The sequence below is a fragment of the Hylaeus anthracinus genome, unplaced genomic scaffold, assembly GCF_026225885.1.
Source record: "Hylaeus anthracinus isolate JK02 unplaced genomic scaffold, UHH_iyHylAnth1.0_haploid 0, whole genome shotgun sequence".
Taxonomy (NCBI): Eukaryota; Metazoa; Arthropoda; class Insecta; order Hymenoptera; family Colletidae; genus Hylaeus; species Hylaeus anthracinus.
Window position 1 is genome coordinate 10,997,695 of NW_026533254.1, and position 20,075 is coordinate 11,017,769.

The window sequence follows — 20,075 nt, forward strand, 5'->3', positions numbered from 1 at the left end:
GCCGTTAATAAGCGATTAATGCTATCGCTCGAATAATATATTTACAATTTGCATTTACACAAAATACCTACATTTCTTTCCTGCGTATTTACATTAAGTTCACGATACAAATAAAATACATCGTACATTGTAATTTGATCGTTCAATTATTCCTGCGACCCTTCGACACTGCAATCCAACGTGCGCAGAATGGTCTCCATTTGCATATCTACTACAATCGCTCTTCGAAACCGCGAATGAATAGCGCATCATCTTTTTACGACATGACTTGTTTGTTAGATCGAGAATCGCGAAATGCAGAGTTTCGAGCAGCGTTTTAATCCGTCGTTTGATGAATTACACGGTACTCTGTTTTTTTTTTGTTTGCCGCTATAATTGACACGTTGCGAAATCGGTATTCCGCGCAACACCATTTTAAATCAGGTCTAAACGACACGCGATTGCGACATTCTGTCGAGCACTGAACATAGCGAGTGTTGTGAGCATATAATAACATCTACGGTACATAATGTGTCAATGCAAGGCAAACCTTGCACTTACATTAATCGGTTGAATTACATCTGCTTTATATAGAGCGTAACGTCAAATCATTTGATCCATATGGTTATGTCGAACTATAACTTTCATATTGAACATGTGATGTAGTCTCTAAAATATAAACTGCGTTCGTAGAAAAACTTAACGATGATGCATTTTTAACTTCGAACCACCTCATTGTTTTGTTGTTTTTTTATCTTTTTTTTTCTCATATTGTCTTCGATGTATTACACTATCTTATCACGGTAAAGTTCTAGAGCAATACTTTTAGAAACCATTAGGATTCGAAAACCCAGTTTGATATTCATTAAACTATGTAGATACTATTCAACATTGCCTAACGATAAATCACCAAGATATATTTATAAGTTTTTTCGGTTCAATCTGTACGATTCAATCGATTGTTGTTCTATTCGACCATTACTCTTGCGTGCTTGCTTATACTTTGTTTTTCATCAAGGTGCTCTTTCCTTCTATAAATTAATTGAAACGAACATTGCCAATATTATGTTGCAAAATGCATATGTATACGCTGCAACATAGCTTTGGCAAAGCCATTATAAATGTATATGATCGCAGTGGACCAGCACCGAAAAAAAAACATATGATACAAGAAAAATCGATAAAAATATAATGTCAAATTTAAAAAAAAAAATTGTTAAAAATACATTATGTTATAAATCTATGTGTTTCATATGGCTTACTTAAAGCTTTAGTAGACATTATAATTATAACAGTATGCGAAGATTATTATTCATTTTACGATTAATAATTTGCTGCTCAATTTAATAAGGAAAGCGAACATTGTTCGAGCATCAAACTTATGGGTGATTTGGTATTACTAACTATACGTTAGAAGCTTTCTTATTGTGAAATAATCCTTTTAGCATGCATTCCAAAATATTTTGTCGTCGCAAATTTTTAGTACAATCACGTTTACCTTGAAAAACAGCTTACAGTGAGCCCTACATCGTTCACTGAGGTAAAACAAATATACGCGTATAATATATTGGCGTTCTTACTCTTGTCTAATTATTACAACAGTGCATAGATGAATGCAGTACTGTGTTATGCGAGAGCAGATGCGGGTAGGGAACTGTGCTTAGGTCTTGTTTTATTTAGAAAAACTTTTATGCAGCCGTTGAAGTCAGCGCTTACAAGAACGTGTCCACCGCAACCTTTAGTGCGCTGTTCAACCACGGGATCAACAGGAGGAACTTCTACAGTTGAACTACCTAGATTTGTTACATCTTCCTTATTTTCCCTCCACTGCTCTCTTTCTTCGATCTGCTTAATAATACTATCTGGATTTGGTGCAAATACTGCGCATGTAACTACAGCGTTGTGAGCTTTTATACCTTCCCAAAAGTCATTTCGATCTCTGCGTACACTCGAGAATTTGGAGTAATCGTGATGGGTCTTCCAGATATAAATGCACTGATTTTCCGAACCACTAACTATGTACTGTCCGTCAGGGCTGAAACTCGCTTTAATCTGACTACTGACGTTAACGTAACCTTTGTATTTGCACGATAAATTTAAATCTCGTAAATCGTACAAACGAATACGACTATCGTTTGACGTGACCAAAATTTTCTCTTCCCCCGGCATTGGTTCGATACCACTAATTTTTCTTCCCGTGGAATTTTTACCTCTCGTCGATCGAACGTGTATTTGCGTGTGATACTTCAATTGATCCGTATTGTAAAATATACATCGGCCATCGTACGAGCCCACGACTGCGAATTTTCCATTTTGGCAAAAGTTTGCGGCGGTAATTAACTTAGTTTGTCCATCGACTTCGTTCCATACAGCTACTTTCTTGTCCGGAATATTCCAGAGACGAAGTTTACCGTCTAAAGACCCTGAGAGAAAATATCGATCATCGCGAGGATGAAACACTATCGCCGTAACAAAATCGATGTGCTGGAAACAGCATAAGCATTCCTTTCGCGATATATGCCAAAGTCGCACAGTTTTATCCATTGACGATGATAAAACGAAATAATTTTTAGACCATGAAACATCGAGCAAGTCTGAGGTATGGCCGGCGTAAGTGCAGAATGGCTTTGGCATAAAAGGACTTTTTGTCCCCTCTATTTCACTGAAGGCACTAGCCACAACATTAGGATCTTCCATGGATTGTTGCGAGACCAGGGATTCTTGCGAAGGAGTTGGACTAACTTTCTCGGCATTGTATTTCGTTCGCATGTCTTGAAAGTACGTGAACGCATCGCGTAAAACCCAAATTCTTAGAACTCGATCTTGTCCTGCCGTAGCGAGCAATCGTCCACAAGCAGAAAATTTCATACACCAAACAGGGCCCACGTGTTCACCACTTAAGTCTTGAACGTGCTGTAACCAACTAAATTCATATGGTCCTTTGTGACTATTGGACGCTTTCAATTTAATGTATTGCTGTTCACCGGGATAAACTTCATCTACTATTTCCATAACGTCTTCTTTGTGTCTGGCGTGAGATACTTCCTGCGCGATAGATTTTGCTTTGTCCATCGTTTTTTTTACAGTAGATCCTAAGAATCGTTTCAACTTTTGAGTTTTCTTTCGAACTCTACCAACGGCTACGTCTTCGTCTGGTGGTATACTAGACATTTTACTGTCGACGCTTTCCTCGTCGCTTTCTTTTTCCTTCTCCAGACTAGAATTACTTATATATTCGGAAGTAAGTCTCATTATATGAAGCGACAAAGGGTTAATACACTGTGGTAATTTATCTTCCGCTATACTTAATGGCACTCTTTCTCCAGTGTCTAGGTTTAGTACAGTTACTTGTTCTAAAATTTCCTGAAAAAAAAAAAAGAATAAATATCGTTTGTTATTAAACTATAGACATTGAGAAGCATTATAATTAATAAATAACTCTTTACTAAATGTCTTACCATGTCCGTTAGACGTTTTCCAGAATCCGTTCTTGTTCTCACAAACATATTCAACTGTTTAATCATATCTTGATCACCAGCCGATTTTCGTCTCTCTTTCGAACCCGAAGGACTTAAACCCGAAAATTTATGAGGACCTAAAGAATAACGGCCAATGCTGTTACTAGACATGGATCCCACTGGACTACTTGATTTATCGCTCGATCTCAAACTCATTAATTCTGCTTTTGCTCTTTCTATTCTTTCCAATTCTTCAGCCGATGGTCCTTCCGCTTTCGACTTAACTTCATCCTAGAAATAAACAATGATGTTAAATATTTACATTGCATGTAACATGTTAAGCTATGTATTCATAAATATATCAGAATACGTACTTGTGGTTTAACAACATACTGTCCCTTTGTAGCAGATCGAATATCAAGAGAATGCTCAAATTCTCTAGTGATCGACTCAATAGTACTTGCTGGACTTGGTAATGGTGAAGCAGGTAAGACTGATTCCGTTGTGGAAGGCTGAAATTACGAATCAACGTTTATATACTTTATACGTTACTTTTTTACGTTGGATAATTATATTAACGAAGAAATATCGTACAGCAAGATCAGTAGGTGTCTGAGCTTTTGGCTTCTTTTTACGTCTTGGGGGTGCAACAGGTATTCCAATCACGGTAACATCTTCGCTTGACTTTCCATTATTCTTTGTACTAGCGATGACATCGGGCTCTTGAAGTATAACAGTCTTATCATTTTGCGAGCGAGGAGCACAGTTAGACCTACCGTTAACAGAGGATTCCTGTAGGATATCCCCTGATAATGTAAGGATACTGGACGACTGGGACACCTTACCAGACATCGTGTCCTCGTCTTTGCTTGGTATACTAGCAATGGAGGACATTTGACTATCACGGGTAAGGATGCCAGAAGGGGGATACTGGGGTACATTTGTTACAAGTACAACGGAAGCACTGTCTCCAACTCCAGCTAAAATTCTACCCACTCGTCCTAAAGATGTCATACTCTGTAGACTAAGAGCATCATGTTCTATGATTCTAAAGGGATGAGTTGTTTTTGAAGGAGTAGGATAAACACCCTCGATAGATGATGTTTGACTATCTGGAGGGGAATTATTAATCGGGATATCATCATCCTCTGTTTGCATACGCTGCCTAAGTTCACGAAATCTCCTCCTGCCCACAATCTTATCAGTGCTTGATTCCTTTCCATCTTCCTCCTAAATAAATGTGAATCTTTAATTACAAATACAAAACATTAAATATATAATGACCTAATATTGATGAGTACTTACAGATTTATCTTTACTAGGCATACATTCTATAGGTACAGGTTCCTTTGGTTCTGCAGGTTTCACAAAAACATCATCGTCAGATTTTTTAGAAGCATCTGATACATCCTTAATTTGTATTTCAGTATTTTCAGTGCTGGTAGAATCACGTTGTTTACTTTTCCTATAAAAATTAGATACTCATTTCAAAAGGAAAGCAATACTTGGGGTACAAACCATAAAATAATCTTTGTGTTTCACTAACAAATGATTGAATTCACAAGTGATCAAACATTCAAATTTTGTCATATAAAACTCAACAAAACTGAGAGAAAAAAATAAAAATATTTAAATGATGATTCATTTCATAGCTCAGTAATCTTTAAAAAAAAATACATAAGTTAAAGATCATATCTCAAGTTTCTGGAATGACAATGCCAACGATTACAATCCTAGAAAACGTGCAAGTACCGGCCCCGAAATAAGTGCTTTCGATCGTAGAAATAATTGTACGTATGCAAGTATTAAATTTCGAACCTAACCAAAAATAATTCGGAACATAATACAGCGAAGAGCTAGTTATGAAGAAATTGCTCGAAACAAACATCCGTACGCAGAAGAAAACTAAACGAACTACGAGTCCAACAAAATGAAAATCGCGAATCAAATTTTTATAATAGCTGTTATTCGATAAATGTCCGTGTTCAAATAATTGCGAAAAACAGTACAGGAATTATCTGTAATACCTATGCATAGTAAATGAATGATTATTATAGGTTTTCGAACAGAATCATACGTCAATCGAGGACTAGTTAAATTACCGTGAATTGCGGTGGGAAGTATCATCCTCCGCATCAAAAAATTCTTCGGAATCGCTGCTTCCAGACATTGTCGTCTGCACTGAATGATCAGTAATAATACTATTGTCCGCATCGGTACTGTCAAGGCACGTCACGCGTTTCGCAAAATCGCGAACACTGGGGTTGAACAGAAACGGCTACAGGATCGCGAGCGGCACGAAGTCATGACTTGATTTCTAATATTCTAATAGCGGTTACACAAGTGGACAGCTCTATGTTGGACAGTGCTGAAGAGTGCTGAATGCGCTCGTGCGCCCAGGAAACAATGATTTGTGCCGTGAGAGGAGAAACTCACTAGCTTTGGACAGCCATACCCATCTTCATTGCCATACGTTTCTAAGAGTCGCGCGACTAAAAAAATAGATGGAGCTACCAAGACTGTTCGTAATTAAATCTGATACCATCTTAACAAAATATTGCTTACCTTAAAAACCTATTCATAAGAGCAATTTATACTAATTCAAAGCATGCAAATTATTTCAAATCGGACGCGAATTACCAGACGCACCACTAATTATTAACGCGTTCTTTTCTTTTACTTCTTTATCGATATAGCATGAGGTTCATTTGTTCCTACAGGTGTCTCACTGTGTATACAAACGGCGGATGACCAACTTGGCCATCTGGCGGATATTTTACACTTTGTTGAAGAGGTCGCCACAGGACAATTTCTATACTCCCATCTCTCTTTTACGAGGACGAAGGAAGGGCTATCCTGAATTGGTGACTTTCCCCTCTCGTGGCACAAATTGTTGTCAGCGGGTGTACGTGTTTCAATTATCCCAAGTTCTTTCAAACGTAAATTAACGACGCCGAAAGTGGTAACACTGCACGGAGTCCGTCCAATAAAGAGGCCGCGTCATGGAAAAGAGTTGCGGGATTGGTGAACAACGAATTTGCAGCCTCGAACTCGTGCAGCTGCCCGCTCGCCAGCATGCCTGCTGCAAAGGAAGCGAGCCGTCACACAAAAGCAAGATGGAGGATCTCACAGTCGAAGTATGCGGCGAAAACGGAGCATATTATAAGGTTCGTTCTGTGAAAAGTATACAAAAAGCAGGGCTGAGGATTGAGGCCGTGGATAGATCAACTCACGGCCCATGGCGCGGTTCTAATCTCACGAAAGAGACGTCCATACTTCGCGAAAGCGCGGCCCTCAAATGTTCGCGAGGTAACGCGGCTTCCTCCGACGCCATGTCTCGTTTGACAGGGCGTGATTTTCGTCAGCTTTTCATGTTGCGTTTCGTCACGATGTTCTCACGATTCACGAAAACGCATTTTCCTTATGACGGAATTTTAGGAACGGCGCTCTCACTGATAGACCGAACGCGTCTCGATATTATGCCCGAACTTCTTACGCCACTCGCTTCGTTCCTTGATCTCTCGACGAGTGACTTTACATGCTTTACATTTTATTTTTTTTCCAGGCCTTTGTCAGCGATGTTTTTGAAGACGAAGTTCTGGTAACTTTCGAAAATGAGTAAGTTGTATTTCCACCTTGTCAAAAGCAATTTAAACACTGAAAATTGTAAGATGCCACTAGGGTAGTCTGTGCTGATGCAGACAGTGTAGTCTTCTCAGACAGACAGATTATATTATTTTTATCAACAGCATTGTCTCCTATGCTTTTCATACTTAATCCAATGATATCGATAGATCTATCACTTTATATGAATGTTATCTGATATCAACATTTAAGGATTTGAAATTTTCGATTTCTCTTGACGCATTATTCTATTTTTAAACATTAATCAAGAAAATGTGATTGTTCATCTGTAAATATTATTAAGAATTTTCGAAATTTATTATGAATTCTACGAAAGAGTTCCTATTTTTATTATTTACGTTTTTATATATTAAAAAAAATAAGCATTTTTGTTTTGCTTTTTTAAAACTCTAAAAAAATGTAGTATTCAAACTAAATATTATGAAATAGTAATATCGCAATAGTACCTTCATTATTTAAAATTGAGAAATTCTGTAAAGGAAATGCTTGTATCTTGAAGGAAATCTATATATTTTAAAATAATATATCTTGCATTTATCTTATCAAGATACATAAACAAAATTTTAATCGAAAAGCAATCATAAATATACATTACACATAATGTGTAGATTAAATACTTTAAAAAAAAATGGTGCTACATTATAAAAACCATTTATATGCATTTTATTTGAAACGTGATCAAAATTTATGTGTTACATTTTAGTTGGCAACCGGAATCAAAATTTCCATTTGCTCAAGTACGGCTACCTCCTAAGGATGGTCCAAAACCAGAATTTCAGGAGAATCAGGAAATCGAGGTATTTTCTAGGTCCAATGAACATGAAGCGTGTGGATGGTGGAAGGCAATTATTAAGGTCAGTAGTAACAAACTTTCTTACTATTTTTACGTATTAATTATACAGAAAAGTATATAGATGTATTTAATTTTCATACTGATAATCATTATTATACAAATATATTACTTGTAAGTTCATACATAGTAATTATCAGTATAGATTAAAATACTATACATATGCTTTATTGATTAACACATCGAATGCTATGCCAGTTTCTAAAGATACTTCAGTTATATGATAATATGAAATATTTCATGATGCTTTTTATAACAAAGCATTCAATGTGTTAATGTTGTATTTTAATACATTTATCAACAAATTTCCTACCAATTTCAGTTATAAACATTATTTACAGATTAGAATTGATGTTTCAGATGATCAAAGGTGGTTTTCAAGTAGTTGAATATCTAGGATGGGAATGTGCTTATACCGAAATTGTAGCTAGTGAGCGACTGAGGGCAAAAAATCCTAATCCCCCTATTGACAAAAATACATTTCACAAGATCGAAATGGAAGTACCTGAAGATCTAAAAGATTTGTATGTATTACATTCTAATTATTCTATCGCATTTATAATTAATCGTTTCGCTATGGCAGTCTATTCCGTTTGAACGCTCTTATTGAATGAGACGTTGCTCTAAAAAATGAGCGTAAATAGTTTTTGTCTTGGGGTTACATTTTACCGCTTTGTTTCCTTAATATTAACGTTTTTACACAACATGACGCAATAATAAATAGAATAATATAACATAGGTCTGAATGACTGAGAATTCATTTGTCTCTACATTCGCTGAAAGCAATGTACAAAAAAGGTGAACCGCAAAACAAATGATATCGTTTACAGGAAAACATACGCGAGTTTAAACCTACTCATTTCAGTAAAACTGTGTTGGTGTGTACATATAGGCACAATTGAGTGATGAAGAAAGAACGTTCGAAACTAAATAAAAGAAAGCGTTATTCAGCAACATTGTAGGCGTAAGGGTAGACGTAGAACGTAAACAAGAATAAATGTACTGAATTTTATAGCGAAAGGGTTAAAAGTATGTTCGGTAAAAGCACATGATATTACAGAAATATATTTTTATGTTCATAGTGCCAAAATGGATAATGTACATAAGGAATTTCAAAGAGCGATAGGGGCGGCAGTGTGCCGATATGTGCCTGAACGAGGAGTATTGCTGGCCATCTCTCGTCATGAAAATCTACATCGTAACATTACCATGATTCAGGAGATGCACTTTAGAAACTTATCGCAAAAGGTGAGCGGCAAAGTTAATTTTAGTTGAAATAGTACCTACATCATGACGCAATACTTCTAGTATTAAAACAATTATATATATATATATACATATATATATATATATATATATATATATATATATATATATTTTTTATACAATAGTTTGTTTATATATTACAGGTATTACTTTTGAAAAGAACAGAAGAAGCGGCACGTCAACTTGAGTCGACTAAACTTCAAACGATTGGGGGGTAAGTAAAGATATTACTGTTGGTGTTGCAATTAACAAAAAATCTTGTGACATTTAATACCTGCCTCTATCCATACACTGTCCTGGTTACCATCCTGTCTGTGGTTTGCATTTACTGGCAGAAAAAATTCACAGTATTTCCAGTCATTAATTGATATGTTTGCTTCTGAACATCATATAATTTTAATGAATGTCATTATGTAGTTACACTACAAACGTTTATTATACATTTCATTTTCGTTTCCACATGTTACATTTGTGATTGTATATAAAATATTTCATACATTTAACATAATACATTTTCAAAATCTATATACAGTAAGAACTCGTTAGTTGCGTGCCGAACGGACCCGTTAGTTGCACGCGAGTTACCCCCACCACTTATTGAAATTAACTTGAATGAGCGATACTCCAAGTCACCGGTGTTTGACACTTCAAATCGGTGAATGATGAATCATCATTCCGATGCATGAAAATTTTACTTTTTATCATTTATCATTAGGAAACAACCAATACAATGATGTGTGATTTTATTTTTATCTTCAAAGCTTTCGATTTTACAAATTAAATCTTTCGCGACGAAAATCGGTAATGTTCATTGATTAATAGTACAACATTCTTCGAGATAATGAAAGTATATATAAGGAGGAAACTGTACAACAAAAAATATATAAAACGTATATTAAATTAGAAACAAAATAGTAGTAAGAAGTATTATTAGATAGATAGGCATTATCGATTTGTACCGAGGAAGATATAAATTGTAAGGTCGAAAACGAATTACGAATACCATACCATACGAATTTGTATCATGTTTGTAGTCGAATGCTTAAAAGTATTCGCATGTTGCATTCGGTAGCTGTGCGACTACAGAATACTTTTACTCGGGTTCCTCGTCGAATTTAGAATATGTACCGAATTAATGTACTCAATGTTTGATGATTCGGTAAATACAAGTTACACGAGTATTTAATATTCAACAGCATGTATGAATACACAAAGTACAGGTAAATGTTGATATTCGTCACCACAGAATACATTATACATCAACTTTATTTTTTTACCCTTGCTCTTTCCATATCACTTTTCTCCCAATGACATAGGGCCAGATTTAGTGCAAGCTGATTAAACAAATCCTGGGGACTCGCCGTGTATTCGTTAGTTGCGTGTCACCGGACCCGAACCGCGTGCAGTTAACGAGTTCTTACCGTAAAAATTTCTGTGTCAATTGTCATTTTACTTTTCGTACCTTTGCCAATCACAAGAGCACGATGTGCATATTGTAATAAATTTGCACACGATGTACCTTTTCATCATCTGTCTCTTAGCAAGTGTCACTTTCTGCTGACATACTCTTTTGTTTATTTCATAATATTGTTGTATATAGGGTAATGCTATGCTTTTCATTATTTGCTGATTACAATTATCAGCTATATAGAATACGATTAGATCAGTTTTATTTCATGTATTTGGTAATACACTTCCGTATATTAAATGTTTTAAATATTTTTACTGCTATTTATTGCTTTTTCTATATTGAATTATTACGTTTATAAGTCAACAAAAATATGTTTATGAAACCTATAAAAATAAGAAGTTCCCGCACAAGTTAGGGAAATTATAGCGATAAATAAATGTAATTATTAGTTAAGTATTCCTGATATCAACGTAAATTAGTGTTTAAAATTGAAGTTTCCAAGTACTAAGTATCTGTACTGTCTATTTTACTTGTTCAAAACATTAGTGAACTAAATTATTTTTATAAGAGAAGTTTTAATTATCCTCATTCATTGAAACCAAAACTCAAAGAGGCAAGATATTTGTCTATTGACAATTGTATAAAAATTCAAAAAAGTCTTTGTAATTTTAGACGTTTCGTGTGTTCCTACAATAAAGGTCACTATGCGTCTCGAAATCCGTTTATCATATTGCATTCTTGATCGCTAAAATCAATTTTAATGAAATTATATTTTTAGATTGAGATACACAATATTCTTCAAAACAAGTAACGGGTTTGTATATTATTTTATTAATTAGACAGCAATGTTTAATACATCTTAGTAATTCAGTAGAAATTAAGGGATAAAGTTTCTAACACAAACTCTGGATACCAATTCATTTTTATACAGGTATGTTTCCAAACAACTATTAATTGTAATAAAAACTGGAACAACGAGTGTTTCAAGAGTGTTATGTTTTGCTTTTAAACTACTAATATACTAACAAAATACAAATATAAAAATATGTAGGATTCCTTTAAGAATTTTTTTCTAATATATTTTATTTGACAAATTCAACATCTCTAGCTTATTAAAATCTCGGTTGGGTATGAGGACTTTATGAATTATTTATTTCATTTAAATATTAATGGAAGTGGATGTGAAATAAAAATTTACAAATTTATTGGTGAGGAGCAAACAGACAGAATGGCAGGGACACAGGATAGGGCCATCATACGCATGAATTTCCACTGAGTTACACCAGAGTTTCTTTCTCATTTCAGCAAATTTAGATCTTCAAACTTTATATATCAGCGTGTCTCAGACTTTGAGGCAGGAGTGAAAACAAATTCAAGGTGAGATCACAGCAGCGTGGTTTAGATTTAAGTTTAGCTTATTGTATGACAAATTACACGGCTGAATTTTTCAAATGAAAAATTAAATACACTATAAATGTGCATGCTTCGGCGTTGTGTAGATCGTTCACTGAGACCCAATCGCTTTAAGTACACCGACATATAAAATTTATTATTTATTCTTTTCTATTTATTATTTGTTCTGTAGTAAAATTTTGCATAATTGATAAAATAGTGAACCGATTTAAACGTGTAGCTGTGATCAGTTTCCATTTCTTTTCTTTTTTCTTTTATATATATATATATATTTATGTGTTTGAGTAGAGTTTTAAGTTCATTGATCTATCCAATATAAGAATTATATTCTGGCCTGCCAATGTTTGAGAAACACTGATATATTAAGTGTCTTGCACAAAAAATTGGATAACTGGTGGCTCTATCCTATGAGTTTTTAAATGTAAATAATTTATTTACAAAATTGTAATAAGAATGATTAGAAACTTACATTTTGTATAAATAATAGGAATTTTAAACGTTAAAAAACTTGTTAGGCTATTATGATATTTTCAATTTTTCTCCTCACTGTGTCACTATTTAGTTTTTATATTTTATTTTAGTTAATAAAACATCCAAATAATTCAGCTTCTATACAGATATTTCACTTGTGTACAAATAAAATTATGGTAGTACATTTACTTCTATTTATATAAAAATTAATTTTGATATGCTTGTTTAATAAATTGTATGCCCCTAAGTTTTAGTGCAAAGGCTAAAAAGTCAGTTTGGTATACAATTCTATTTTATAAGTTCTATGAACAAATTTTAACACAACTTTACACTAATCATTATGCTATAAATATTAACAATTTTCAACACATCATAGCCACCTAGTATAATTTTTACTGGTACTGGTATTTAAATGATAGTTGAATCATTTTACTATTTAGGAAATACCCAAATTATAATATATTACAAACAAAATGTAATCATTTTTCTACTTTTACAACAAGAATACATATGCATGTTTCATTCAAATTCTAAATATTATCCTCCTAATACCCATGATTTTTTGTTATATTCTTACATAAACTGTGTGCGTATCTTCTCGCTATATACATTCGTTACTGCATCAAAAATATACTTTATATGTCTACTTCAACATGTTGTATGCGTGTGAGTGTTTCGAAAAATAAATTAAACATGCATTGCATATTACGTATTGAACTTTGATTTTAACTTAATACAGTTCGTTTAGAAAAATGTAACAACTGTTTTAAAATTGTCCTCAATTTAGCGATAGTTTCGTCATTTGTGCTTAAGTATCACCATTCATATGCCATGCACATTCAATGTTCCTTGTAAAACATTTTTCAAACATTATCATTATCACTTTTATCTGCCAGGATGCAAGCCACTGATAGGAATTAAATTCTATTAAAATACATCATATTCGTTTTATTGTACTCTAATGAAATAATATAATACTGCATGTTATTAATAAAGATCCAAATTTGATAGTACTAAAATTAAATATTGATTTATAATGTTTATTATCTGCAACAATATCGATCACATTAAGTTAATTTCTAAGATCACTGTTTGTTATACTTATAATACATATATATTTATTACGACTTCTTGCATAATTTTAGCTGGAAAGTATATATTTGAAGTTAAATAATGACAAAACAAAAAAAACGTTTTATTTTTTAGATACACAGACGAATTTAATGTTCGTGAAGACCTGATGGGTTTAGCAATTGGTGCTCATGGCGCAAATATTCAGCAGGCGAGGAAAGTCGACGGAATAACGAATATAGAATTAGAAGAAAATTCCTGCACATTCAAGATATATGGAGAGGTATACATTACTTGTGATTGTGTTATAAATTAATGTGTTATTTTTTTATCGAGTTACAATATATTTATTCAGAAATCATAAAATATGAAGAAATCTTAAGTGGTATATACTTGTTTCATTGCAGACACATGAAGCGGTTAAAAAGGCTCGTTCCATGCTCGAATATAGTGAAGAATCTATACAAGTTCCACGTGTTCTGGTAGGGAAAGTAATCGGGAAAAACGGTCGCATAATACAAGAAATTGTGGACAAGAGTGGTGTAGTAAGTATATTTGTACTATTATTTAGTACTTTGGTAAGTTATAGATATATTATTGCTACAGTATTTTGCATTTTTATCTTAATTTTAATTTGGACATATTTTTTAAAAATAATTACAGTTATTTAATTTTATGTAATTCTCCTATTTTAAAATATATAAACGATATTATCTCTGGAAATAAATTTAATAATGTCTTCTTATTGATTTTTTAATTTCAATAATATACAGTATGTCTAGATTAATCATATACATGCAATCATTTTTGAGACTATTGAAAATACATAAAAGTTTTCATGAGTTGGAGGGAGAACTATAGTACAGCATAAGATCGTGGAATGTACCAAACACAATGTCATGAAAAAGTCACGAATAATATTATATTGCTCCTTCCGAATCAAATAACATTTATATTTAATATTAAGGGTACCATGTCGAATCGGCGTATAAATACTTTTTAATTTCCGGTTTTAAAATAAGAGTTTTAACTATCATTGTATTTAGTTAACTTATATGTGTTATTTAATGAGTTTCTTCACCTTCCAAATATTCCTAAAAAGAGATTGTAAATTTATAAAAATAAATTCTCTGCTTTGTGTGGATACGCCCTTGTAGCATGACACCCTTGATATCTAATGCTTGTCATATTTTAAAAATAATTGAAGAAAGTAGTATTGCAAGCATAATTTATTTAATTAAACATGAACGTTTTTTTTCATGTTTTTAGGTTTAACAAACAATTGTTTATGTAGAAATTGCATTGAAGAAGATAAATGCAAAATTAAAACGTTTATGTTCAATCGAATAAACTATGCTTGTAAATAATATTTGTACAAACAACTTTTTGTATTTTCAATAGTTGTGAAAATTATTATGTAGAAATGGACATACTACATTTATAGATTCATTTTTCCTATATTTCTTTTAAATATACTTGAAATATAATGCATTATTCTTTGAGCAGATGTAAATCTTATTATTCAATTAAAAATATGTCTTAATAAATTGAAATTAATATGCTTAAAGAAAATTTTTAAAGTTCAAAAATCAATACTGTATTGAAAATGGTTATTATTTGTTGTGGGCTGGGTATATTTTATACATATATTGTTTGTTCTCGGTAGATAACGACTGGTTCGAGTGGGAATATGTATACTGATAGAGTAAGTATATCATGTTCATTGTTTTTGATTTTTTCACTTAGCTCAGTCAACTAAATTATACATTGTTAGTAATACTTTTAAATTTTATATGACCCACTCGAGCCAGTCCTACCCAGTTATGAATAATGTCCTTTTTATCTGCATTGTTAGCAAAAGTTATACCTTATGCATAGGTCACACATGTCCATGCATTTGTTTTACGTCAAAAATTGTTTGTAATAAAAAATTTATTAGTTTTACGGGAAAAAGTTTATCAAAGAATTATTTTATTTTGTAAAATACTCGGGAAAAAAATTCAGAAAATGAGAGTAATTAACGTAATTTGTTACAAAACAATATTTAGAAAAATTTTACAGACTGATCCCCAAATCAATTGATGGAACTAATAGACAAAGGGTGACTGAAAACTGATGGTATGGATGTGATGTAGGATTAAATAATGCATAGACGACTTTTTATCGTTAATACAGATTAACAATATGATTCTGAATATCGAAAATTTCAGGTGCGAGTGAAAATAGAAGGCGACAACGAACCCCAACCAACGATTCCAAGGGAAGAAGGTCAGGTGCCCTTCGTCTTTGTTGGTACTGTTGAAAGTATTGCTAATGCCAAAATGTTACTGGAGTATCATTTGGCACATTTGAAGGTATAACAACATAATAAATATATATGTTCTATATATCATATTACAATATATTTTCATTAACCTTCGTACGGCGAATTGTCTGATAGCCGATAATAACTTGATGCTTTATATAAAAATAATATTCCTTAGTCGCTGCTAAGTTGAATATCGATTACGAACTATAACGAACGTTTTTGCAGTATGGGAAATTATTTCATTTCACGAAATAACATATTGTAACAGTATTTAAAAAGTATGAAATAATCGTGAAGTGACGTTCACTGACAACTGTTGACAGTTGAGTGCCAGCAGGAATGAGTTTGAAGAGACTTGCGATCCGTCGGGCGAAGGTTAATCGTTTTCATATATTAAAGAATTTGTTCGTCTTTGTTTTAAAGGAAGTAGAACAATTACGACAAGAGAAATTAGAAATTGACCAACAGTTAAGAAGCATCCATGGATCAACTACGGGACCAATGCCCAATTTTCCTCCAGCAAGACGAGGAATGATTGCTGGTCCAGAGGAAGGTGGTGGAGGTCGTGGTGGCCGTGGTGGTCAATCTCGTGGACGTGGCAGAGGTAGAGCTCCCACCAGACACAATGCCGGTAATACTATTACTGATTATATCAACAATTTAGAGAACATATAAAAACGTAATGGCAGAAGTGGTGTCTGTAGCACTAGAAGTACCAAAGAGCCCACAACTCATTATTTCAAGCTAACGTTTAAATTTAGTTCTTATTATAGGTGTTTATTTCATTTACAGGGTTACGTCGAGATACCTTAGATGGTAGCGAAGACCGGGTAAGAGACTTACCTCCAAGAGGTGGTCATCAAGGAGGTGCAGGAAATTCGGGGTATATGGGCGGTAGACAAGGTCGTCCTCCACCTCAACGTAGAGACCGCAGAGACGAGCGTCGCCGAACAACAGATGATGAAGACACAGTTCTTGACAGTCAAGATGTTTCGAGCATCGATAGAGGTAATAATATCATTCAAATAATACTTTACCATAAAACAACCGTTTCGTCCTAAGGTGAATAGAATATTAAATTAAAATGCTTTGAGAGTGACATGGATTGCGAAGCAAACACTTGTGACCATCTAACACTAACAATATCAACGACGACTACTAATGCACGCTACTAACATATGCAGTAGCTTTTTATATAAGTGACTAAATATATGTAAATTTTAATTTGTTCATAATGTAATATTAAAAGATGGTCACAATGGTTTGTATATGCATAGAGTCTGTATCAAGTGTGGAGGGTGGACCTAAAGGCATAAGACGAAGACGGCTTCGACGTTCTCGACAACGTAGTTCTACACCAACAAATAGTGAACAAGGTAACTACACGTACGAGACTCGTACAATATCCCTTTAGGACGATCGGTTTTTGCCAGGATATACTGTTTACATTATTAAATGCGAAACAAGTATTAATATATTTAAATGTACAGAAATATTCAGAGTTAATGTATGCATTTGTTTAGGCAGCAATGCCGCCCCAGGAGACCAATCAACCGTAACTAGTAAAGAAGGGACACCAGCAAATGACATTTCTGCTACTAACAACAGTTCTCAAGGCCCTAAAGGCCAGAGAGAACAACGGTTTCGTCATCGTATACAACAGAGCAATAAGCCTAAAGAAGCTCTGGTTAATGGTACCAGTGGCTAAATAACCATTATGGTCGACAATTGCTACTTATGTATAACACTACACCTGATGAGAGCTATTAACACCCAGCACATAACATGACGCATACCTACGCAAGGACTACACGATTATGGAACGCGACATGATTAGTCTACGCTCGTTGTTAAGACTGTTTGCTACCGATAAGAATACGACAGTTGTTTAAGAAATCGTCATTCTCCTTAAACACATTTAAGGACACACATTAATATCCATGCATGGTTTAGTTTAATGATAGTTATTACGCTATCATGTTTGATATATGGATACATTCATTGGGAGATAGTAGAAGCATCTGGTAAAAAGGAATCCCCTGATTGTGAAACTGTGCCTCATTTTTATACCGAGCTCCCAACTTGTGTGACAGTAATTTCGACGTACTATACAGTACCTCTTAATCACTTGTGAAACGATCCAATAATAGCCTGGATATTCGTGGCTCGTACGTCAATTATCAATTTGAACAATTTTCGTCTAGATGTGTCGCTATATTCTCATGACAAAAGAACAAGATACGTACGAAAAGGCAGAATGTAATCAGTTTCAATGTTATTTCTATTCCCTTAACTAATTAAATGTTTGTTGTCACAAAGTTATTAATATGTTTAAACATACATTACGGCCAGAAGTACGAGTTTTGTGTTATCTTGTATTCGTTTTTGGAAAAACGAAGATAGAACCCACTGAATATAACTGTTTTGCGACATAACTAGGGCGAAACTGAATGTGATGTAAGAAAAATGGATTTCCGTTGTTAGACATAACAATCGTAGGCGGCAGCTGCATGAAATCTGGGTTTAAAGGTGTTCCCAATGATGTTCCTTCTATTTACTTCACAAGATGAGTTTTTTTTTTTTTGGTTTACAATTACTAGTAGAATTATTTAACAACACTAGATTTTTATGTTTCAATGCTGAGTGTTGATTAATAATACCATGATGAATGCTAAAATGACTTATTTGATTGTAAAAGAACACAAATGGGTGTGCACAAGAAGTCGGTTTTTATTTCCGGGTTCACTTCTCACGTAATTTAGTCTTTTTTTTTATTACAGTCTAAGCATACTATATCAAACTTAGAATTTGATATAAAGTTCGTTTCTGCATTCTTTCGCATGATTTAAAAGGAAAGTAAACGTATACTTAGTAATACCAATGTATGATGTGCCAGAGAAGGAATGATACATGTTTTATGATATCTAGCTGAAGTGCAGACTTAGCGCATACCTTTATTACTATAATACTACTTAGTCGAAATGTGGATGTCTGAAAAAATAAATTAGCTTTACTATACTAAGCTATAAAATAGATATGGCTAACTGTTTTAAATTGATTATCGGTGACTATTAAAAATCAACTGTCAATTTAAAACAGTTGTCTCTTCTTCCGGATATGACAACAACTAATCGGACGTGTCTCATGAATTTTGCAAAAACGCATGGCGGTTGATGCAATACTTGACACCTAATAAAGTAGCTGCCATTTTATCTGAATATTCTTATGGCAGCCAAAAAACTGAGATATCCCCCAACTTGCTTGTTTCAGATACATTTGTATTGATTGCAGTTTGTGCATAATTTAAGAATAAAACATTTCTGTACATAGAGCGGTCATTAGTATGATGAACCACAATTTTTCCAAAACATTAATAATCATTTTCTAATCTTCTCAGTCGTTTTAAAATAAAACCCTCGTTCCCATCCTTAACTCTGAAATTATTTGCTATTGAAAAATTAATATTATTATATTTGATTTCTGATAATTTGCAATTGCTAAATGCTGTATAATTTGAATGATTTGTTTTGTAAAATTTATTCTTTAGTTTCGTTTAACTAAACAGAAACAAATAAAAATATATCGTGGTTTTTGTATGTTTTTTATATTTGCGCTTTTTTTCAACAACATTCTTAGGTAGTAGCTTCATATATTCTAAAAATGTTTTATGTACGTGTTTGTGGTGATTTTGTAAATATCCTTTTCTAATTGTTAAGCGTGTTGCAATTTTCAAATTCAAGTAAAAATGACAAAAGCAATGCTTGGGTCCAATAACAATAAGGTAATATGTATCAAAATTATATCGATATGGTTATGTAAATAAGTTTGTTATGATTTTTTTTCTGTAATCTAAGCTAACTTTTAAGTAATCTGAACTCTAGGTATGTTCTATAAAATTCATAAACTTAATAAGCATAAATCGAAGTGATATACTTTTTTAACACGTTTACTGTAGTAGTAAATGTGCTGATTCATTGAAAGACCAAAATTCCTCAATTAATTGTGATATATCATTTTCGCACTACCTGAACACATATTATCTGATAGAAATCTGTCGATTCAGCTGTGATACTGCAAAGAACAGGTTGTCGAAGTGTACGTGCATAAATAAGTTTTAAATAAAAGTAGGACAATATTACGAGGCTATTTATATAAACCTCACCATTCTTCAACAGTTAAACTATAAAAAAAGTATTTCATCTA

The 20,075-nt window shown here is 33.3% G+C and overlaps 2 protein-coding genes across 9 annotated transcripts; one reads left to right on the forward strand and one right to left on the reverse strand.

The window, feature by feature from the left end:
• Positions 1–268: 268 nt before the first annotated feature.
• Positions 269–5,849, reverse strand: LOC128896347 (WD repeat-containing protein 44). The gene is made up of 6 exons (XM_054159680.1): positions 5,540–5,849; positions 4,743–4,902; positions 4,032–4,667; positions 3,812–3,949; positions 3,438–3,728; positions 269–3,342 (listed from the first exon to the last, which is right to left on the reverse strand). Exons 1-6 carry the CDS (start codon positions 5,605–5,607, stop codon positions 1,606–1,608), a joined length of 3,030 nt encoding a protein of 1,009 aa, XP_054015655.1. The 5' UTR covers positions 5,608–5,849; the 3' UTR covers positions 269–1,605.
• Positions 5,850–6,328: 479 nt separating this feature from the next.
• Positions 6,329–19,203, forward strand: LOC128896350 (fragile X messenger ribonucleoprotein 1 homolog). 8 transcript variants are annotated; one of them, XM_054159688.1, is made up of 15 exons: positions 6,329–6,604; positions 7,003–7,055; positions 7,786–7,936; positions 8,293–8,456; positions 9,015–9,180; positions 9,342–9,412; positions 11,915–11,986; positions 13,700–13,847; positions 13,972–14,109; positions 15,231–15,269; positions 15,775–15,918; positions 16,296–16,503; positions 16,665–16,880; positions 17,150–17,248; positions 17,400–17,573. In XM_054159688.1, exons 1-15 carry the CDS (start codon positions 6,440–6,442, stop codon positions 17,429–17,431), a joined length of 1,866 nt encoding a protein of 621 aa, XP_054015663.1. In that variant the 5' UTR covers positions 6,329–6,439; the 3' UTR covers positions 17,432–17,573. The 8 variants fall into 8 exon arrangements, with proteins under 8 accessions (XP_054015663.1, XP_054015657.1, XP_054015665.1 ...); XM_054159682.1 differs by having other exon boundaries at positions 6,330–6,604; positions 17,396–19,203; XM_054159690.1 differs by lacking the exon at positions 17,150–17,248 and having other exon boundaries at positions 6,330–6,604.
• The last annotated feature ends 872 nt before the right edge of the window (positions 19,204–20,075 follow it).